Source organism: Salvelinus alpinus, chromosome 34, assembly GCF_045679555.1.
Source record: "Salvelinus alpinus chromosome 34, SLU_Salpinus.1, whole genome shotgun sequence".
Classification (NCBI taxonomy): Eukaryota; Metazoa; Chordata; class Actinopteri; order Salmoniformes; family Salmonidae; genus Salvelinus; species Salvelinus alpinus.
Window position 1 is genome coordinate 5499531 of NC_092119.1, and position 23445 is coordinate 5522975.

The 23445-nt window shown below is 47.4% G+C and overlaps 1 protein-coding gene across 1 annotated transcript; it reads left to right on the plus strand.

Moving 5' to 3' along the window:
- The first annotated feature begins 6872 nt into the window (after positions 1–6872).
- On the plus strand, positions 6873–21964 carry ap5s1 (adaptor related protein complex 5 subunit sigma 1). The gene is made up of 3 exons (XM_071382378.1): positions 6873–7259; positions 16581–16872; positions 19754–21964. Exons 1-3 carry the CDS (start codon positions 7078–7080, stop codon positions 19880–19882), a joined length of 603 nt encoding a protein of 200 aa, XP_071238479.1. The 5' UTR covers positions 6873–7077; the 3' UTR covers positions 19883–21964.
- Positions 21965–23445: the final 1481 nt, after the last annotated feature.

Here is a 23445-nt window from a genome sequence, read left to right on the forward strand (position 1 = left end):
TAGACCTTACAGTGAAATGCTCACTTACAGGCTCTAACCTATAGTGCAAAAAAGGTGTTAGGTGAACAATATGTAAGTAAAGAAATAAAACAACAGTAAAAAGACAGGCTATATACAGCAGAGAGGCTATAAAAGTAGCGAGGCTACATACAGACACCGGTTAGTCGGGCTGATTGAGGTAGTATGTACATGTAGATATGGTTAAAGTGACTATGCATATATGATGAACAGAGAGTAGCAGTAGCGTAAAAGAGGGGTTGGTGGGTGGTGGGACACAATGCAGATAGCCCGGTTAGCCAATGCACTGGTTGGTTGGCCCAATTGAGTTAGTATGTACATGAATGTATAGTTAAAGTGACTATGCATATATGATAAACAGAGAGTAGCAGTAGTGTAAAGAGGGGTTGGTTGGTTTGGGGGGGAGGCACACAATGCAAATAGTCCGGGTAGCCATTTGATTACCTGTTCAGGAGTCTTATGGCTTGGGGGTAAAAACTGTTGAGAAGCCTTTTGGTCCTAGACTTGGCAATCTGGGACAGCTTGCCACGTGGTCGTAGAGAGAACAGTCTGTGGCTGGGGTCTTTGACAATTTTTAGGGCCATCCTCTGACACCGCCTGGTATAGAGGTCCTGGATGGCAGTTAGCGTTTCCCCAGTGATGTACTGGGCCGTACGCACTACCCTCTGTAGTGACTTGCGGTCGGAGGCCGAGCAGTTGCCGTACCAGGCAGTGATGCAACCAGTCTGGATGCTCCCGATGTTGCAGCTGTAGAACCTTTTGAGGATCTCAGGACCCATGCCAAATCTTTTTAGTTTCCTGAGGGGGAATAGGCTTTGTCGTGCCATCTTCACGACTGTCTTGGTGTGTTTGGACCATTCTAGTTTGTTGTTGATATGGACACCAAGGAACTTGAAGCTCTCAACCTGCTCCACTACAGCCCCATCGATGAGAATGGGGGCATGCTCAGCCCTCCTTTTCCTGTAGTCCACAATCATCTCCTTAATCTTAGTTACGTTGAGGGATAGGTTGTTATTCTGGCACCACCCGGACAGGTCTCTGACCTCCTCCCTATAGGCTGTCTCGTCGTTGTCGGTGATCAGGCCTACCACCGTGTCATCTGCAAACTTAATGATGGCGTTGGAGTCGTGCCTGGCCATGCAGTCGTGGGTGAACAGGGAGTACAGGAGGGGACTGAGCACGCACCCCTGTGGAGCTCCAGTGTTGAGGATCAGCGTGGCAGATGTGTTGCTACCTACCCTTACCACCTGGGGGCGGCCAGTCAGGAAGTCCAGGATCCAGTTGCAGAGGGAAGTGTTTCGTCCCAGGATCCTTAGCTTAGTGATGTGCTTTGAGGGCACTATGGTGTTGAACGCTGAGCTGTAGTCAATGAATAGCATTCTCACATAGGTGTTACTTTTGTCCAGTTAGGAAAGTGCAGTGTGGAGTGCAGTAGAGAGTGCATCATCTGTGGATCTGTTGGGGCGGTATGCAAATTGGAGTGGGTCTAGGGTTTCTGGGATGATGGTGTTGATGTGAGCCATGACCAGCCTTTCAAAGCACTTTATGGCTACAGATGTGAGTGCTATGGATCGGTAGTCATTTAGACAGATTACCTTGGCATGTAGCTATTACAGACTGATTCAGGTTGAAAATGTCAGTGAAGACACTCCACCCCAATACTGCCTGTTCACCGGCCCCCAGCGCTGCCTCTGCCCCCAGTATTGACAGGTCATCTGTCCGCAGCCCATCTTCCGTACTGAGCTGCAGAATTGGAAACAATCTCCCTGCAGGACCAGGGAAGCTCTGGGCCCAGCTCCAAGATCTACTCCACTGGCTTGCTCCTCAGCGATTCCACAGAGCAACAGTAGTAGTAGCTGGGCTGTAAGCTACTCAGCGATTCCACAGAGCAACAGTAGTAGTAGCAGGGCTGTGAGAAGAAGGTATGAAAACATAGCTGTAACTCAACAGCTGTCTGCCCCTGGGAGTAGAAGAAGCGTGAAAGACAGCTGTCTTTGTGTCTCTGAGCCAAGATGTTTTCAATCAAGCATGTTGCCATGATGTGTTGAAGCTGTTACTAATCAGTCAAGCATGTTGCCATGATGTGTTGAAGCTGTTACTAATCAGTCAAGCATGTTGCCATGATGTGTTGAAGCTGTTACTAATCAAAGGGATTATTACTAAGGAATACATAGAACACTTTGTTCCCTGACCAATAGATTAACGAGGCGTGTTCATTAGAAAAGGGGTGGTGGATTGCATGTGGATGGTAGTCATGGATAACGGTGGATGTTAGTCATCCTAGTGAATCATTTAAATTCAAAATGTAGTCCGCTCCGGATCAGCTAAACGTTTACATTTGGAAAATAAGGTTTTATAACCCCAACACAACACTCACTGCTCTTGTTACAAATACATGACTATTGTCTCACGTTAATCAGGACAGGGGGGGTTGATATGTTATATAATTTGATTCATTATAATTACTGGGGTCTGAGACAGGGGGGTTGGGAGACACTGTGGCCCCGTCCAATGTGAACCCTGGAAAGGGCCATCCAGAAAGGAGCTTACCCAACCACTCTGAGGCAGTGACTGTGTGGCTAGCAGAGGCAGAGGTGTGCTGAGCTGATCTGAAAGAGAGCCAGTGGCTCCCCAGTGACGCAGCGGTCTAAGGCACTGCGTCTCAGTGTTTGAGGCGTCACTACAGATACCCTGGTTCGATTACAGGCTGTATCACAACCGGCCGTGATTGGGAGTCCCATAGGGTGGCGCACAATTGTCCCAGCGTCGTCCGGGTTTGCCCGGGGTAGGCCGTCATTGTAAATACGAATTTGTTCTTTAACTAACTTGCCTAGTTAAATAAAGGTTAAATAAATAAAAAATACAACATTATTTTAATGAAAATTCAGTCCACTTGACAATTCAAAAATAATAAATTATTCTTTATGCTGATTACAACTTCACACAGTGAAACATAATATGGAATGTAACACAAATACAGTGGATGTGGTGATTTCTAATAATACAATTACTACAGATAGCTAGCTCTATACATTATTTTCCTAAACATGTTTATCTGATATATTATAGCTAGCTAGTTGATTTTGTCCTTCTCGCTGGTCTGCAGACTATATGATCATGACGTTGTGGCTGTAACATTTAACGGGACACTAGAACACACAACAACTAGCAGATAGACATTTTCAGGAAAAGCAGCTCGTATAGCAAGCCAATTAAAATGAATATTATTGCATTTCTTCAACATCTAGCTAGCTTATCTCGCCTGGGCACTGCAGCAGCAGCCAGATGAAGCAGCTGAATCTGATCTTCTTCCCCGTTTCCCGCTTGTCTTGATTCTACAGGGAGAAAGCCTGTTCTCCTCAAAACATTATTAGCAAGCTAGCTAACGTTAGCCATACGTGAGCAGAGATCTCAGCTTGCTAACTAGGCCAAGCCAACTAACTACACACCAAATGTACACAGAACAAACACATTTTTTTTTCTACTGTTAGTCTCAACCAAATACAAAGTACATAGCTCGACATATCGCTCTGATACACAACGTAAGAACCACTAGATACAGGCAAGACAAAAGGCTCTAATGCTAGCTAGATAACCTGCCATACTGTAATGCCAATAGAAAAGCATCAGTATTGTTAGCGGTTATGCTATGTGGAAACACTTGTTTAATTATTCCCTTCCGCTTCCTCACCAACACCTTGTTGTAGCTTTCAAATTCTGTGAATATCATTTAATATGATATTATGATAATATATATCATAATATTAATTAATATTAGATAATATTCTATTAATTTTGGTCACATTTGATCCATATTTAGCACATTTAGAAAGCTTCCAAATCGGAAGAAAAGTCCACCTGAACTCTTTTTCTGTGCTGCCTGCTTTTACATTTTTTGGTAACTCGCAAAAATGCTGCCAAAACTCTGAGCGCACAGATTTGACATCTGACAAGTGTAGCTCTGATTCACAGAAGAAGATTCACCAGTCGCAAGTTTAGTAAATGAGTTTGATTTCATTCTCAAAAAGTAGTTGCATGGTTTGCAAATCTTATTGAATTTATTCACATATCAACTTACACTGTTTGCAAGTGTTGTTATATTTATTCACACATCACGTAATGCGCTGACAAGTTGCATTTATTCACAAAATAAGTTACATGTTTGCAACTATAAAACTCAGTATACCGTTGCAACTCATCTTTTACAGGCTTGTATAATTCAGCCATTATTCTACCTCCATACATCTGCCTGTAGCTGACTACCAAGAGTCAATGCAGTGTTTTTACTTTACCTAGTTAGCACAACAGCTAGCTAGCGAATCATGTATACCATTTAGCTAACGTTAGCCAGCTAGCTAATAATGGATCTATTATACGGTCATGGAGAGTGAATTCAATGGTTTATTTGTCATCTTGTTAGATGGTTATATAGCTGTGGCCATCTAGCTTATATCAACAGAGGCGTTCTACAACCATAGAGTCATTAGAGCAACTAGCTTCATGGTTCCTGCAGCTAGCATGAAGCTAGCCCTCACTTGTTTATTTGGGTCCCCAATAGCTTTTGCAGAAGCTACTATTCCTGGGGTCCACAAAAAAACATGACAAGTAACAAAACATTGATAGACAAGGACAGTCACACAAATTAAAAATACAATGATTTTCAAAACAATACAAAAAAAAAAAAAATGAAGCCTGTCAATCAGACAGCAGCTGAGAGTCAGAATTATGTACAGCCTACATGGGCTAAAAATACTGTAGTTATTGTACCTTCCACTTTATGAGAAGGCAAGACTGAAGAGCTCACACTTAAAACCTACAAACCACGTGACATGAGCAGTCAAAGCAGGGAGATATTAAACAGGTGGCAGGTAGCCTAGTGGTTAGAGCATTGGACTAGTAACCGAAAGGTTGCAAGATCGAATCCCTGAGCTGACAAGGTACAAATCTGTCGTTCTGCCCTTGAACAAGGCAGTTAACCCACTGTTCCTACGCAGTCATTGAAAATAAGACTTGCCTAGTTAAATGAAAGGTAAAAATAGTGGGGTTAGTTGAGACACCCTTTTTTCAATTGAATCATACACAAAATGTATAATTTCACCAAATATTTAGGAAGAGGTCATCATTTCATGGAGTCTGTGAAGGAAAGAAACACATGGAAAAGTGGTTAGCAAGTTAGGTCCCAAAAACATATTTCTTTTCACCAAGTCACATTAATTTGTGTTAGAGGTTTCGTGATGCTTGTATCTAAACCAAAGTAGATCATTTTATGAATGTTCCATACATCAGTTAGGGTCTATAAGCTTCAATATGAAGTTGTAAACCTAGCATGACAGTGCATCCTTGTAGCTGTGTGGGCTAATATAGCCTTGGGGTAAGTTGAGCCAATGTAAGTGTTTTCATCCCAGGCGAGGAAATGCAAGGCATTATCACTGGGATATGAGGTAACACCAAGGCCTTGCCTTGCCTATGTTGTAGGTCGAATTTAGGCCTGTTGTAGGTCGAATTTAGGCCTGTTGTAGGTCGAATTTAGGCCTGTTGTAGGTAGAATTTAGGCCTGTTGTAGGTAGAATTTAGGCCTGGTGTAGGTAGAATTTAGGCCTGGTGTAGGTCGAATTTAGGCCTGTTGTAGGTAGAATTTAGGCCTGTTGTAGGTAGAATTTAGGCATGTTGTAGGCTCTATCTGGCTATCTGTAAATGGAGTGTTGGAGAGTGCCCCTGGCTATCTGTAAATGGGGTGTTGGAGAGTGCCCCTGGCTATCTGTAAATGGAGTGTTGGAGAGTGCCCCTGGCTATCTGTAAATGGAGTGTTGGAGAGTGCCCCTGTCTATCTGTAAATGGAGTGTTGGAGAGTGCCCCTGTCTATCTGTAAATTGAGTGTTGGAGAGTGCCCCTGTCTATCTGTAAATGGGGTGTTGGAGAGTGCCCCTGTCTATCTGTAAATTGAGTGTTGGAGAGTGCCCCTGTCTATCTGTAAATGGGGTGTTGGAGAGTGCCCCTGGCTATCTGTAAATGGAGTGTTGGAGAGTGCCCCTGGCTATCTGTAAATGGAGTGTTGGAGAGTGCCCCTGTCTATCTGTAAATGGAGTGTTGGAGAGTGCCCCTGGCTATCTGTAAATGGAGTGTTGGAGAGTGCCCCTGGCTATCTGTAAATGGAGTGTTGGAGAGTGCCCCTGTCTATCTGTAAATTGAGTGTTGGAGAGTGCCCCTGTCTATCTGTAAATGGGGTGTTGGAGAGTGCCCCTGGCTATCTGTAAATGGAGTGTTGGAGAGTGCCCCTGGCTATCTGTAAATGGAGTGTTGGAGAGTGCCCCTGTCTATCTGTAAATGGGGTGTTGGAGAGTGCCCCTGGCTATCTGTAAATGGAGTGTTGGAGAGTGCCCCTGTCTATCTGTAAATGGAGTGTTGGAGAGTGCCCCTGTCTATCTGTAAATGGAGTGTTGGAGAGTGCCCCTGGCTATCTGTAAATGGAGTGTTGGAGAGTACCCCTGTCTATCTGTAAATGGAGTGTTGGAGAGTACCCCTGTCTATCTGTAAATGGGGTGTTGGAGAGTGCCCCTGTCTATCTGTAAATGGAGGGTTGGAGAGTGCCCCTGGTTATCTGTAAATTAAAAAAACAAGAACACGGTGCTGTCTGGTTTGCTTAATATAAGGAATTTGAAATTATTTATACATTTACTTTTGATACTTAAGTGTATTTAAAACCAAATACTTTTACTCTAGTAGGATTTTACTGGGTGACTTTCACTTTTACTTGAGTCATTTTCTATTAGGGTATCTTTACGTTTAATCAAGTATGACAATTTGGTACTTCTTAAACCACTGGTAAATAGGGAACCACTCATTCGGTTTTAATCGATGAACAGATAGTTTTTCACGCTCTCTCTCTCTACGATGACAGTGGCGCCCTCTAGTGTTGAGTCCAAATGACTGCATCTGTCTTGTCACCTGATCGAACCAGGAAGCAAAGAACAAGCCCTTCAATCTGACATCTCTGTAGTGATCGACAGAGAAAGACTAACTAGATCGATATCTAAGTTCATTAAGTCACACAGCGACACCATGGTTCAATGTTTCCTGATTCATACCGTTAACCCGGTAAGCACTCTGGCGCCCGGGGAGAGTCGCGTGCTCTACTCCCGTGTGTTTGGACCGGAGGAGGGCGCGCTGACCGGGGCGGACAGTGAACTGGGACCGGAACAGAGGCGGCTTCTGCAAAATGAGAAGGTAGCGGTGGTGGCGAGGTGAGAGACGGTCCTGGCACCTGTACTAGAAAGACAATGTTGTTTCATGCAGTTTTGACATGCTGGCTAGGCCACTAACTTGACAATCCTGTAATGTCAAAGATGAATGTGATTGCGTGAGCTTCTTTGAATGCACAATACTCTAAGTAGGTCATCGTCAAAAGAAGTGCACTATATAGGGAATAGGGCTCTGGTGAACAGTAGTGTTCTATATAGGGAATAGGGCCCTGGTCAACAGTAGTGTACTATATAGGGAATAGGGCTCTGGTCAACAGTAGTGTTCTATATAGGGAATAGGGCCCTGGTCAACAGTAGTGTACTATATAGGGAATAGGGCCCTGGTCTACAGTAGTGTTCTATATAGGGAATAGGGCTCTGGTCAACAGTAGTGTACTATATAGGGAATAGGGCTCTGGTCAACAGTAGTGTTCTATATAGGGAATAGGGCCCTGGTCAACAGTAGTGCACTATATAGGGAATAGGGCCCTGGTCAACAGTAGTGTACTATATAGGACCCTGGTCAACAGTAGTGCACTATATAGGGAATAGGGCCCTGGTCAACAGTAGTGCACTATATAGGGAATAGGGCTCTGGTAAACGGTAGTGCACTATATAAGGCCCTGGTCAACAGTAGTGCACTATATAGGGCCCTGGTCAACAGTAGTGCACTATATAGGGCCCTGGTCAACAGTAGTGTACTATATAGGGCCCTGGTCAACAGTAGTGTACTATATAGGGCCCTGGTCAACAGTAGTGTACTATATAGGGCCCTGGTCAACAGTAGTGTACCATATAGGGTCCTGGTCAACAGTAGTGCTCTATATAGGGCCCTGGTCAACAGTAGTGCACTATATAGGGCCCTGGTCTACAGTAGTGTACTATATAGGGAATAGGGCCCTGGTCAACAGTAGTGCACTATATAGGGAATAGGGTCCTGGTCAACAGTAGTGTACTATATAGGGAATAGGGCCCTGGTCAACAGTAGTGTACTATATAGGGAATAGGGCCCTGGTCAACAGTAGTGCACTATATAGGGAATAGGGTCCTGGTCAACAGTAGTGCACTATATAGGGAATAGGGCCCTGGTCAACAGTAGTGTACTATATAGGGAATAGGGCACTGGTCAACAGTAGTGTACTATATAGGGAATAGGGTCCTGGTCAACAGTAGTGTACTATATAGGGAATAGGGCCCTGGTCAACAGTAGTGTACTATATAGGGCCCTGGTCAACAGTAGTGTACTATATAGGGCCCTGGTCAACAGTAGTGCACTATATAGGACCCTGGTCAACAGTAGTGCACTATATAGGGAATAGGGCCCTGGTCAACAGTAGTGCACTATATAGGGCCCTGGTCAACAGTAGTGTACTATATAGGGCCCTGGTCAACAGTAGTGCACTATATAGGGCCCTGGTCAACAGTAGTGCACTATATAGGGCCCTGGTTAACAGTAGTGTACTATATAGGGTCCTGGTCAACAGTAGTGTACTATATAGGGCCCTGGTCAACAGTAGTGTACTATATAGGGCCCTGGTCAACAGTAGTGTACTATATAGGGCCCTGGTCAACAGTAGTGTACTATATAGGGCCCTGGTCAACAGTAGTGTACTATATAGGGCCCTGGTCAACAGTAGTGTACTATATAGGGCCCTGGTCAACAGTAGTGCACTATATAGGGAATAGGGCCCTGGTCTACAGTAGTGCACTATATAGGGAATAGGGCCCTGGTCTACAGTAGTGCACTATATAGGGAATAGGGCCCTGGTCAACAGTAGTGCACTATATAGGGAATAGGGCTCTGGTCAACAGTAGTGTACTATATAGGGAATAGGGACCTGGTCAACAGTAGTGCACTATATAGGGAATAGGGCCCTGGTCTACAGTAGTGCACTATATAGGGAATAGGGCCCTGGTCAACAGTAGTGCACTATATAGGGAATAGGGCTCTGGTCAACAGTAGTGCACTATATAGGGAATAGGGCCCTGGTCAACAGTAGTGCACTATATAGGGAATAGGGCTCTGGTCAACAGTAGTGCACTATACAGGGCCCTGGTCAACAGTAGTGCACTATATAGGGAATAGGGCCCTGGTCTACAATAGTGCACTATATAGGGAATAGGGCCCTGGTCAACAGTAGTGCACTATATAGGGAATAGGGCTCTGGTCAACAGTAGTGTACTATATAGGGAATAGGGCCCTGGTCAACAGTAGTGCACTATATAGGGAATAGGGCCCTGGTCTACAGTAGTGCACTATATAGGGAATAGGGCCCTGGTCTACAGTAGTGCACTATATAGGGAATAGGGCCCTGGTCTACAGTAGTGCACTATATAGGGAATAGGGCCCTGGTCTACAGTAGTGCACTATATAGGGGATAGGGCCCTGGTCTACAGTAGTGCACTATATAGGGAATAGGGCTCTGGTCTACAGTAGTGCACTATATAGGGAATAGGGCTCTGGTCAACAGTAGTGCACTATATAGGGAATAGGGCTCTGGTCAACAGTAGTGTACTATATAGGGCTCTGGTCTACAGTAGTGCACTATATAGGGAATAGGGCCCTGGTCAACAGTAGTGCACTATATAGGGAATAGGGCTCTGGTCAACAGTAGTGTACTATATAGGGCCATGGTCTACAGTAGTGCACTATATAGGGAATAGGGCCCTGGTCAACAGTAGTGCACTATATAGGGAATAGGGCTCTGGTCAACAGTAGTGTACTATATAGGGCCCTGGTCAACAGTAGTGCACTATATAGGGAATAGGGCTCTGGTCAACAGTAGTGTACTATATAGGGAATAGGGCCCTGGTCAACAGTAGTGTACTATATAGGGAATAGGGCCCTGGTCTACAGTAGTGCACTATATAGGGAATAGGGCCCTGGTCAACAGTAGTGCACTATATAGGGAATAGGGCCCTGGTCAACAGTAGTGCACTATATAGGGAATAGGGCTCTGGTCAACAGTAGTGTACTATATAGGGCCATGGTCTACAGTAGTGCACTATATAGGGAATAGGGCCCTGGTCCACAGTAGTGCACTATATAGGGAATAGGGCTCTGGTCAACAGTAGTGTACTATATAGGGCCCTGGTCAACAGTAGTGCACTATATAGGGAATAGGGCTCTGGTCAACAGTAGTGTACTATATAGGGAATAGGGCCCTGGTCAACAGTAGTGTACTATATAGGGAATAGGGCCCTGGTCAACAGTAGTGCACTATATAGGGAATAGGGCTCTGGTCAACAGTAGTGTACTATATAGGGAATAGGGCTCTGGTCAACAGTAGTGTACTATATAGGGAATAGGGCCCTGGTCAACAGTAGTGCACTATATAGGGAATAGGGCCCTGGTCTACAGTAGTGCACTATATAGGGAATAGGGCCCTGGTCTACAGTAGTGCACTATATAGGGGATAGGGCCCTGGTCTACAGTAGTGCACTATATAGGGAATAGGGCTCTGGTCTACAGTAGTGCACTATATAGGGAATAGGGCTCTGGTCAACAGTAGTGCACTATATAGGGAATAGGGCTCTGGTCAACAGTAGTGTACTATATAGGGCTCTGGTCTACAGTAGTGCACTATATAGGGAATAGGGCCCTGGTCAACAGTAGTGCACTATATAGGGAATAGGGCTCTGGTCAACAGTAGTGTACTATATAGGGCCATGGTCTACAGTAGTGCACTATATAGGGAATAGGGCCCTGGTCAACAGTAGTGCACTATATAGGGAATAGGGCTCTGGTCAACAGTAGTGTACTATATAGGGCCCTGGTCAACAGTAGTGCACTATATAGGGAATAGGGCTCTGGTCAACAGTAGTGTACTATATAGGGAATAGGGCCCTGGTCAACAGTAGTGTACTATATAGGGAATAGGGCCCTGGTCTACAGTAGTGCACTATATAGGGAATAGGGCCCTGGTCAACAGTAGTGCACTATATAGGGAATAGGGCCCTGGTCAACAGTAGTGCACTATATAGGGAATAGGGCTCTGGTCAACAGTAGTGTACTATATAGGGCCATGGTCTACAGTAGTGCACTATATAGGGAATAGGGCCCTGGTCAACAGTAGTGCACTATATAGGGAATAGGGCTCTGGTCAACAGTAGTGTACTATATAGGGCCCTGGTCAACAGTAGTGCACTATATAGGGAATAGGGCTCTGGTCAACAGTAGTGTACTATATAGGGAATAGGGCCCTGGTCAACAGTAGTGTACTATATAGGGAATAGGGCCCTGGTCAACAGTAGTGCACTATATAGGGAATAGGGCTCTGGTCAACAGTAGTGTACTATATAGGGAATAGGGCTCTGGTCAACAGTAGTGTACTATATAGGGAATAGGGCCCTGGTCAACAGTAGTGCACTATATAGGGAATAGGGCCCTGGTCAACAGTAGTGTACTATATAGGACCCTGGTCAACAGTAGTGCACTATATAGGGAATAGGGCCCTGGTCAACAGTAGTGCACTATATAGGGAATAGGGCTCTGGTAAACGGTAGTGCACTATATAAGGCCCTGGTCAACAGTAGTGCACTATATAGGGCCCTGGTCAACAGTAGTGCACTATATAGGGCCCTGGTCAACAGTAGTGTACTATATAGGGCCCTGGTCAACAGTAGTGTACTATATAGGGCCCTGGTCAACAGTAGTGTACTATATAGGGCCCTGGTCAACAGTAGTGTACCATATAGGGTCCTGGTCAACAGTAGTGCTCTATATAGGGCCCTGGTCAACAGTAGTGCACTATATAGGGCCCTGGTCTACAGTAGTGTACTATATAGGGAATAGGGCCCTGGTCAACAGTAGTGCACTATATAGGGAATAGGGTCCTGGTCAACAGTAGTGTACTATATAGGGAATAGGGCCCTGGTCAACAGTAGTGTACTATATAGGGAATAGGGCCCTGGTCAACAGTAGTGCACTATATAGGGAATAGGGTCCTGGTCAACAGTAGTGCACTATATAGGGAATAGGGCCCTGGTCAACAGTAGTGTACTATATAGGGAATAGGGCACTGGTCAACAGTAGTGTACTATATAGGGAATAGGGTCCTGGTCAACAGTAGTGTACTATATAGGGAATAGGGCCCTGGTCAACAGTAGTGTACTATATAGGGCCCTGGTCAACAGTAGTGTACTATATAGGGCCCTGGTCAACAGTAGTGCACTATATAGGACCCTGGTCAACAGTAGTGCACTATATAGGGAATAGGGCCCTGGTCAACAGTAGTGCACTATATAGGGCCCTGGTCAACAGTAGTGTACTATATAGGGCCCTGGTCAACAGTAGTGCACTATATAGGGCCCTGGTCAACAGTAGTGCACTATATAGGGCCCTGGTTAACAGTAGTGTACTATATAGGGTCCTGGTCAACAGTAGTGTACTATATAGGGCCCTGGTCAACAGTAGTGTACTATATAGGGCCCTGGTCAACAGTAGTGTACTATATAGGGCCCTGGTCAACAGTAGTGTACTATATAGGGCCCTGGTCAACAGTAGTGCACTATATAGGACCCTGGTCAACAGTAGTGCACTATATAGGGAATAGGGCCCTGGTCAACAGTAGTGCACTATATAGGGCCCTGGTCAACAGTAGTGTACTATATAGGGCCCTGGTCAACAGTAGTGCACTATATAGGGCCCTGGTCAACAGTAGTGCACTATATAGGGCCCTGGTTAACAGTAGTGTACTATATAGGGTCCTGGTCAACAGTAGTGTACTATATAGGGCCCTGGTCAACAGTAGTGTACTATATAGGGCCCTGGTCAACAGTAGTGTACTATATAGGGCCCTGGTCAACAGTAGTGTACTATATAGGGCCCTGGTCAACAGTAGTGTACTATATAGGGCCCTGGTCAACAGTAGTGTACTATATAGGGCCCTGGTCAACAGTAGTGCACTATATAGGGAATAGGGCCCTGGTCTACAGTAGTGCACTATATAGGGAATAGGGCCCTGGTCTACAGTAGTGCACTATATAGGGAATAGGGCCCTGGTCAACAGTAGTGCACTATATAGGGAATAGGGCTCTGGTCAACAGTAGTGTACTATATAGGGAATAGGGACCTGGTCAACAGTAGTGCACTATATAGGGAATAGGGCCCTGGTCTACAGTAGTGCACTATATAGGGAATAGGGCCCTGGTCAACAGTAGTGCACTATATAGGGAATAGGGCTCTGGTCAACAGTAGTGCACTATATAGGGAATAGGGCCCTGGTCAACAGTAGTGCACTATATAGGGAATAGGGCTCTGGTCAACAGTAGTGCACTATACAGGGCCCTGGTCAACAGTAGTGCACTATATAGGGAATAGGGCCCTGGTCTACAATAGTGCACTATATAGGGAATAGGGCCCTGGTCAACAGTAGTGCACTATATAGGGAATAGGGCTCTGGTCAACAGTAGTGTACTATATAGGGAATAGGGCCCTGGTCAACAGTAGTGCACTATATAGGGAATAGGGCCCTGGTCTACAGTAGTGCACTATATAGGGAATAGGGCCCTGGTCTACAGTAGTGCACTATATAGGGAATAGGGCCCTGGTCTACAGTAGTGCACTATATAGGGAATAGGGCCCTGGTCTACAGTAGTGCACTATATAGGGGATAGGGCCCTGGTCTACAGTAGTGCACTATATAGGGAATAGGGCTCTGGTCTACAGTAGTGCACTATATAGGGAATAGGGCTCTGGTCAACAGTAGTGCACTATATAGGGAATAGGGCTCTGGTCAACAGTAGTGTACTATATAGGGCTCTGGTCTACAGTAGTGCACTATATAGGGAATAGGGCCCTGGTCAACAGTAGTGCACTATATAGGGAATAGGGCTCTGGTCAACAGTAGTGTACTATATAGGGCCATGGTCTACAGTAGTGCACTATATAGGGAATAGGGCCCTGGTCAACAGTAGTGCACTATATAGGGAATAGGGCTCTGGTCAACAGTAGTGTACTATATAGGGCCCTGGTCAACAGTAGTGCACTATATAGGGAATAGGGCTCTGGTCAACAGTAGTGTACTATATAGGGAATAGGGCCCTGGTCAACAGTAGTGTACTATATAGGGAATAGGGCCCTGGTCAACAGTAGTGTACTATATAGGGAATAGGGCCCTGGTCAACAGTAGTGTACTATATAGGGAATAGGGCCCTGGTCAACAGTAGTGTACTATATAGGGAATAGGGCTCTGGTCAACAGTAGTGTACTATATAGGGAATAGGGCCCTGGTCAACAGTAGTGCACTATATAGGGAATAGGGCTCTGGTCAACAGTAGTGTACTATATAGGGCCCTGGTCAACAGTAGTGCACTATATAGGGAATAGGGCTCTGGTCAACAGTAGTGCACTATATAGGGAATAGGGCCCTGGTCTACAGTAGTGCACTATATAGGGAATAGGGCCCTGGTCAACAGTAGTGCACTATATAGGGAATAGGGCTCTGGTCAACAGTAGTGTACTATATAGGGCCCTGGTCAACAGTAGTGCACTATATAGGGAATAGGGCCCTGGTCTACAGTAGTGCACTATATAGGGAATAGGGTGCCAGTTGGTACTTAGATTAGAAAACATTTCCCCCTGTGTTATGTTCTCCAAGGCTATACATTCCTACCGCCAGCGGGCGAGGGGAGTTTGCAGTTGAAGACGTGATGTGCATTGCTGGGTGGTAGCCCACACTCATAATCTATACATATATCAACATAAGTGGCGACAGGAAGTAGGCACTCTGCTGGCTTGATGCTGAAAAAGCGACTTGCCTCCGACTAGCAGCTGTTGTGGGGACGACGGTGGGCTGTGGGAGGAGGGCTGTGGGAGGAGGGCTGTGGGAGGAGGGCTGTGGGAGGAGAGCCGGTGGGCTGTGGGAGGAGGGCCGGTGGGAGGAGGGCCGGTGGGAGGAGGGACGTGGGAGGAGGGCCGTGGGGGGAGGGCCGTGGGAGGAGGGCCGGTGGGCTGTGGGAGGAGGGCCGGTTCGGAGGAGGGCCGGTGGGAGGAGGGCCGGTGGGCTGTGGGAGGAGGGCCGGTGGGCTGTGGGAGGAGGGCCGGTGGGAGGAGGGCCGGTGGGAGGAGGGCCGGTGGGCTGTGGGAGGAGGGCCGGTGGGCTGTGGGAGGAGGGCCGGTGGGAGGAGGGCCGGTGGGCTGTGGGTGGGGGGAGGGCCGGTGTGGGCTGTGGGAGGAGGGCCGGTGGGCTGTGGGAGGAGGGCCGGTGGGAGGAGGGCCGGTGGGAGGAGGGCCGGTGGGAGGAGGGCCGGTGGGCTGTGGGAGGAGGGCCGGTGGGCTGTGGGAGGAGGGCCGTGGGAGGGGGGCGGGAGGGCTGTGGGAGGAGGGCTGTGGGAGGAGGGCCGGTGGGCTGTGGGAGGAGGGCCGGTGGGAGGAGGGCCGGTGGGAGGAGGGCCGGTGGGAGGAGGGCCGGTGGGAGGAGGGCCGGTGGGCTGTGGGAGGAGGGCCGGTGGGAGGAGGGCCGGTGCGAGGAGGGCCGGTGGGAGGAGGGCTGTGGGAGGAGGGCCGGTGGGCTGTGGGAGGAGGGCCGGTGGGAGGAGGGCCGGTGGGGGGAGGGCCGGTGGGCTGTGGGAGCAGGGCCGGTGGGGGGAGAGCCGGTGCGAGGAGGGCCGGTGGGCTGTGGGAGGAGGGCCGGTGGGCTGTGGGAGGAGGGCCGGTGGGCTGTGGGAGGAGGGCCGGTGGGCTGTGGGAGGAGGGCCGGTGGGAGGAGGGCCGGTGGGCTGTGGGAGGAGGGCCGGTGGGAGGAGGGCCGGTGGGAGGAGGGCCGGTGGGGGGAGGGCCGTGGGAGGAGGGCTGTGGGAGGAGGGCCGGTGGGCTGTGGGAGGAGGGCCGGTGGGCTGTGGGAGGAGGGCCGGTGGGAGGAGGGCCGGTGGGAGGAGGGCCGGTGGGGGCAGGGCCGGTGCGAGGAGGGCCGGTGGGAGGAGGGCCGGTGGGAGGAGGGCCGGTGGGCTGTGGGAGGAGGGCCGGTGGGCTGTGGGAGGAGGGCCGGTGGGCTGTGGGAGGTGGGACGTGTGGGTTGCTGGGCTGTGGAGCAAAGCTGGTGGGCTATGCGCTGAGCTCCGGTGGGCCGTGGAATGAGCGCCGATGGGCTGTGGAGAAAAGATGATGGGCCCTGGGCGGAGCCACGTGGGGTAGGGACGACCGGCCCTGGGACCGAGTGCTCGTTGCTAACTGTGTCGACCAAACTATCGCTCTCTCCATAATACCATCTCTGTCTCTCAGGCAGGTGTGTAGTGCAGTGGCCCAGTCCTGTGTTGCTCAGGCCAGGTGTTGCTAGCAAGTAAAATAACTACCTCTCTCTCTCTACTCCATCCCTCTCTCAGGCAGGTGCGTAGTGCGGTGACCCTGTCTCGTGAGGCCTCAGGCCGGGTGTTGGTAGAGACCGTACTGGGAGAGGAGCTGGTGGCTCTCCAAGAGGCTGACAGCGGGGTGCAGCGGCTGGGGAGGGGAGAGCCCTGGGCTGGGGAGAGGAGTGCTCTGTGGCTGGGGGTCCAGAGCCTAGCCTTCACCCTGGTCACTGAGCCCCATGAGAACCTGCTTCTGGCTGAGGGGACCCTGAAGAACATCACCAGACACTGTCTGGAACATCTACGCATGCTGGGGACGGGGAGCGAGGTGAGAGATGTGCCGGATGGTCTAGATGAATATTGTAACTGGGGCCTAGCCTTCACCCTGAGGCCTCAGGCCTTCACCCTGGTCGCTGGGGCCTAGCCTTCACCCTGGTCGCTGAGGCCTAGCCTTCACCCTGGTCGCTGGGGCCTAGCCTTCACCCTGAGGCCTCAGGCCTTCACCCTGGTCGCTGGGGCCTAGCCTTCACCCTGGTCGCTGGGGCCTAGCCTTCACCCTGGTCCCTGGGGCCTAGCCTTCACCCTGGTCGCTGGGGCCTAGCCTTCACCCTGGTCGCTGGGGCCTAGCCTTCACCCTGGTCCCTGGGGCCTAGCTTTCACCCTGGTCGCTGGGGCCTAGCCTTCACCCTGGTCCCTGGGGCCTAGCCTTCACCCTGAGGCCTCAGGCCTTCACCCTGGTCGCTGGGGCCTAGCCTTCACCCTGGTCGCTGGGGCCTAGCCTTCACCCTGGTCCCTGGGGCCTAGCCTTCACCCTGGTCGCTGGGGCCTAGCCTTCACCCTGGTCGCTGGGGCCTAGCCTTCACCCTGGTCGCTGAGGCCTAGCCTTCACCCTGGTCGCTGGGGCAAAAACAGTTAAAAAAATAAATACAAATCTTATACCTGCTGGAGCGTTACGTGTTACGTGTTACGTGTTACGTGTTACGTGTTACGTGTTACGTGTTACGTGTTACGTGCTACGTGTTACGTGCTACGTGTTACGTGTTACGTGTTACGTGCTACGTGCTACGTGTTACTTGCTACGTGTTACGTGCTACGGGTGGGTGCTGCTGTGCTGACTAGTGAGCTGAGATAAGGCAGGGCTTTACCAATCAATCAACTTGATTGGAGTTCACCTGTGGTAAATTCAATAGATTGGACATGATTTGGAAAGGCACACACCTGTCTATATAAGGTCCCACAAGTTGACAGTGCATATCAGAGCAAAAAGCAAGCCACCAAGACTCTTCCTAGAGCTGGCCGCCCGGACAAACAGCAATCAGGGGAGAAGGGCCTTGGTCAGTGAGGTGACCAAGAACCCGATGGTCACTCTGACAGAGATCCAGAGTTCCTCTGTGGAGATGGCAGAACCTTCCAGAAGGACAACCATCTCGGCAGCACTCCACCAATCAGGCCTTTATCGTAGAGTGGCCAGATGGAAGCCACTCCTCAGTACATGACAGCCTGCTTAGAGTTTGCCAAGAGGCCCCCCAAACCATAAAAAACAAGATTCTCTGGTCTGATGAAATCAAGATTGAACTCTTTGGCCTGTATGTCAAGCATCACGTCTGGAGGAAACATGGCACCATCCCTACGGTGAAGCATGGTGGTGGCAGCTTCATGCTGTTGGGATGTTTCTCAGCGGCAGGGACTGGGAGACTAGTCAGGATTGAGGAAATGATGAATGGAGCAAAGGACAGAGAGATCCTTGATGAAAACCTGCTCCAAGAGCACTCAGGACCTCAGACTGGGGTGAAGGTTCACCTTCCAACAGGACAATGACCCTAAGCACACAGCCAAGACAATGCAGGAGTGGCTTTGGGACAAGTCTCTGAATGTCCTTGAGTGGCCCAACCAAAGCCCGGACATCTCTGGAGAGACCTGAAAATAGCTGTGCAGCAACGCTCCCCATCCAGCCTGACAGCTTGAGAGGATCTGCAGAGAAGAATGGGAGAAACTCCCCAAATACAGGTGTGCCAAGCTTGTAGCGTCATACTCAAGACGACTCGAGGCTGTAATCGCTGCCAAAGGTGCTTCAACAAAGTACTGAGTAACGGGTCTGAATACTTAAGTAAATGTGATATTAGTTTTTTTGATACATAAATGTCTAGAAACCAGTTTTTTCTTTGTCATTATCGGGTGTGTGTAGATTGATGAGAAAAAATTTTTTTTCGTCCAATTTAGAATAAGGCTGTAACACAACAAAATGTGGGAAAAGTCTGCGGCTGTGAATACTGAATGTTCATTGTTTTGTCAAAAACATGTCTAATTTGATGGACAGCAATATTCAAATCTTTGATTTTTTAAGAGACTGAACCATTCAGGAACACTCAACACCTCTTGAAAAGTCATTATGGTCTTTGGCATTAACGTTTGTGTTATTATCCAAGGGTGTTCAGAAGAGGCAGAGCTTTTAAGTGTTTCAAGTATTGTGGTGACAGCATCATGTTATGGGTATGCTTGCCACTGACAGGAACTGGGGAGTTTGTCAGGAACAAAATAAATATAAGTAAATCCCAGGGACAAAGTTAGAGGAAAATCTGCTTGTCTTCTGAAAACCCAGTGATGTTTAATGCCAAAGTCACACCCAAGAGGTGTTGTGTGTTCCTGAGGGGTACAGCAATCATTCCTGACTTAAATTTGCTTCAAAATCTGAGAATATTTCTGTCCCAACCAAATGTATTGCGCTTGAGAAATTGTGAGAAAAACACTAAATAATTGTTGACCTAAGAGTTGTGCAAAGTGAGCACAATCTTATTCAAAATGATTCACAGCTGTAATGGCTGCCAAAGGTGCTTCTATCAAGTATGAACTCTGGGGGGGTGAAGACATACGCAATCAAGACATCTTCGTCGTTTAAAAAATATATATAATTTGGAGAAAGAAATATATAATTTAACTTTGAAAATGTGGAGTAGGTCGTGTAGATAAAAGGGAAAAAATATGAATTTCCTTTTAAGATGTTATTGAAAGGCAGCAAAATGTGGAAACTGTAAACTTTCACTGTGGCATTCTGGGGGTTTATTCCTATCTAGTCCTGTTTGTTTTTAAGGTCCTGGATTCTCTATTTTGTACCTTAATTCTCTGGATTGTGAGGAAGTATTTTGCTATATGGTTTGCACCTGTTGTTTTCTCTGCATGTGACAAATACACTTTTTTGTTTTATTCTTCAGGTCCTCTTGAAGAGTGACCGTATCGATGTCCTGCTCCACCGTCTATTACCACACGGTCAACTGCTGTTCCTCAACCATCGCTTCACCCAGAGTCTGGAGAAGGAGCTGGCTAATTACATGGCCCAATGAGAGAGAAGGAGAGGATGGCATATTATGCCTAAAAGAAGGTCTGAAACAGCAAGATGCCATCTAAACTTTAAAAGAAAATAAATAGCTTGTTTTGATTTAATGTTGAAAACATTTTTATTACGCCGCTCTCTAATGAACACTGCCCTTGGATAGCCTTGGAGAATACATGAACTTCCTCTTCTCTCCCTTGGGATACCACGGGCTAACAGGAAGTGGGTTGATACCACGGGCTAACAGGAAGTGGGTTGATACCACGGGCTAACAGGAAGTGGGTTAATACCACGGGCTAACAGGAAGTGGGTTGATACCACGGGCTAACAGGAAGTGGGTTGATACCACGGGCTAACAGGAAGTGGGTTGATACCACGGGCTAACAGGAAGTGGGTTGATACCACGGGCTAACAGGAAGTGGGTTGATACCACGGGCTAACAGGAAGTGGGTTGATACCACGGGCTAACAGGAAGTGTGTTGACCTGAGGTGTCCAGAACAGAAAGACACAACTATCCATCACACAGAGACTGTTATTGTCACAAAGCTGCCTGAAGAGTCTGTCTGTCTGAACTGTGTCTGAACTGTCTGTCTGTCTGTCTGGTCTGAACTGTCTGTCTGAACTGTCTGTCTGTCTGTCTGAACTGTCTGTCTGAACTGTCTGTCTGAACTGTCTGTCTGTCTGTCTGTCTGTCTGTCTGTCTGTCTGTCTGTCTGTCTGTCTGTCTGTCTGTGTCTGAACTGTCTGTCTGAACTGCCTGACTGTGACCTTACCCATCCAGAAGATGGCAAATTAACCTTTGTGGCAAAAAAAACTATATTTGTTACATGTGCTGAATACAACAGGTGTAGGCCTTACTGTGCAATGCTTACTTACAAGCCTTTAACCAACAATGCAGTTTTAAGAAAAATAAGAGTGAAGAAAATATTTACTAAAGTAAGGGGGAGTGGGAGGGGGGTCAATGCAAATAGTCCGGGTAGCCATTTGATTAACTGTTCGGGAGTCTGATGGCTTGGGGGTAGAAGCTGTTCAGGAGCCTTTTGGTCCCAGACTTGGCGCTCCGGTACCGCTTGCCGTGCGGCAGCAAAGAGAACAGTCTACGACTTGGATGACTGGAGTCTTTGACAGTTTTTTGAGGCTTTCCTCTGACACCGCCTGTGATGTGCCGGGGAACAGGGGGTTAGATCTCTAGAGATTGGTAGATGTCTATGCTGTTTAAGGTGAAAGATGGAACAGATTTTGGGGCCATTTTTTGACAACATGCCTTCATTAATTCACCCACCCCCCCCCCCACCCCTCCTCTCACCTATCATACTACAATGGCTGACCCTGTGAAACAACACGTGCACCGTGATAATAAAACATGTTATTATTTCGTATAGCTTCTACTATGTACAGTAGGGCTGCATGTTGAACAGATACCTGTAGTAGCGGACATGCTGCCAGGTGCGCTAACGCCGAAGATATTTATAACTAATCCAAGATCATTAACATGCGAGCACATGAAGCATAGTGGGCAGAGCCAAGCACGAACTAGTGAGATCCTATTGGCACGTTCTAGCATGTATTTGCATATATTTCCGTTGGGGAACGCCTTCTCTGTGAAGTACGCGTATGCAATAGCCTAATTTGCCTTTGCACTCCTTGTAAACAAACGCATTTTTTGTTGTTGTTGAAAAAACATTGTCGCGGTAACTAGTCTTCAACTGTCTTAAGCTAAAAAATGCCTTTCAAACTGTAAAACAGATCTGGAATAAGTAGCTTTTCGCTTTTCTTTTTCCCCCCATTTCAACATTTTGAACTGTACCTGTTGTTCATTAAAAGCTCCACAGGGAAGTATTTGGATTCGTCTCTGCTGTTGAACCGTTTAAAGCTCCCAACACCAACTTTGACACGTACAGAGCCTTCAGAACAGGGTTCACACCTCTTTACTTTTTCCAACATTTTTGTTGTGTTACAGCTTGAATTTAAAATGTATTACATTTGAGATTTTGTGTCACTGATCTACACACAATACCCCATAATGTCAAAGTGGAATTTTGTTTTTTTGAAGTTTTAACAAATTAATTAAAAGTGAAAAGGTGAAATGTCTTGAGTCAACACGTATTCAACTCCTTTGTTATGGCAAGCTTAAATACGTTCAGGAGTAAAAATGTGATTAACAAGTCACATAATTAGTTGCATAGACTCACTCTGTGTGCAACAGTGTTTAACATGATTTTTGAATGACTACCTCGTCTCTGTACCACACATAACATCTGTATGGAAAGCCATTTCTTTATTAAGTTGAACATGTGCTCTTTATGACAATGTTATTGGACCAAGTTACACTTCTCAAAAAGCACCAAAATGGTGGCACGACCCTACTACTGCCATTACTACTGCCATTACCACTACCATTACCACTACCATTACTACTACCATTACTACTACCATTACTACTACCATTACTACTGCCATTACTACTGCCATTACTACTACCATCACTACTGCCATTACCACTACCATTACTACTGCCATTACCACTACCATTACTACTGCCATTACTACTGCCATCACTACTGCCATTAGTACTGCCGTTACTACCATTACTACTGCTGTCACTGCCATTACTACTGCCATTACTACTGCCATTAGTACTGCCATTACTACTGCCATTACCACTACCATTAGTACTGCCGTTACTACCATTACTACTGCTGTCACTACCATTACCACTGCCATTACTACTGCTGTCACTACCATTACTACTGCCATCACTGCCATTACTACTGCCATCACTACTATTAGTACTGCCATTAGTACTGCCATTACTACTGCCATTAGTACTGCCATTACTACTACCATTAGTACTGCCATTACTACTGCCATTACTACTGTCGCCACTACCATTACTACTGCTATTACTACTACCATTATTACTACTGTCGTCACTACCATTACTACTGCCATTACTACTGCCGTTACTACTGCCGTCACTACCATTACTACTGCTGTCACTACCATTACTACTGTTGACACTACCATTACTACTACCATTACTACTGCCGTCACTACCGTTACTACTGCCGCCACTACTGCCGTTTCTACCATTACCACTACCATTACTACTGCCGTCACTACCATTACCACTACCATTACTACTGCCGTCACTACCATTACTACTACCATTGCTACTGCCATTACTACTGCCGTCACTACTATTACTACTGTCGTCACTACCATTAGTACTGCCGTCACTACTGCCATTACTACTACCGTCACTACCATTACTACTGCCGTCACTACTGCCATTACTACCATTGCTACTGCCGTCACTACCATTACTACTGCCTTTACTACTGCCGTCACTACCATTACTACTGCCGTCACTACCATTACTACTGCCATTACTACCATTACTACTGCTATTACTACTTCCGTCACTACCATTACTACTGCCATTACTACCATTACTACTGCCATTGCTACTGCCGTCACTACCATTACTACTGCCTTTACTACTGCCGTCACTACCATTACTACTGCCATTACTACTGCCGTTACTACCATTACTACTGCCGTTACTACCA

Excerpts from the sequence above, each read along its gene's own strand:
- ap5s1 (XM_071382378.1), top strand. The coding sequence starts at position 7,078 with ATGGTTCAATGTTTCCTGATTCATACCGTTAACCCGGTAAGCACTCTG. Across the intron at positions 7,260-16,580 it reads AAGGTAGCGGTGGTGGCGAG|GCAGGTGCGTAGTGCGGTGA; the intron begins GTGAGAGACGGT and ends TCCCTCTCTCAG. Across the intron at positions 16,873-19,753 it reads TGCTGGGGACGGGGAGCGAG|GTCCTCTTGAAGAGTGACCG; the intron begins GTGAGAGATGTG and ends TTTATTCTTCAG.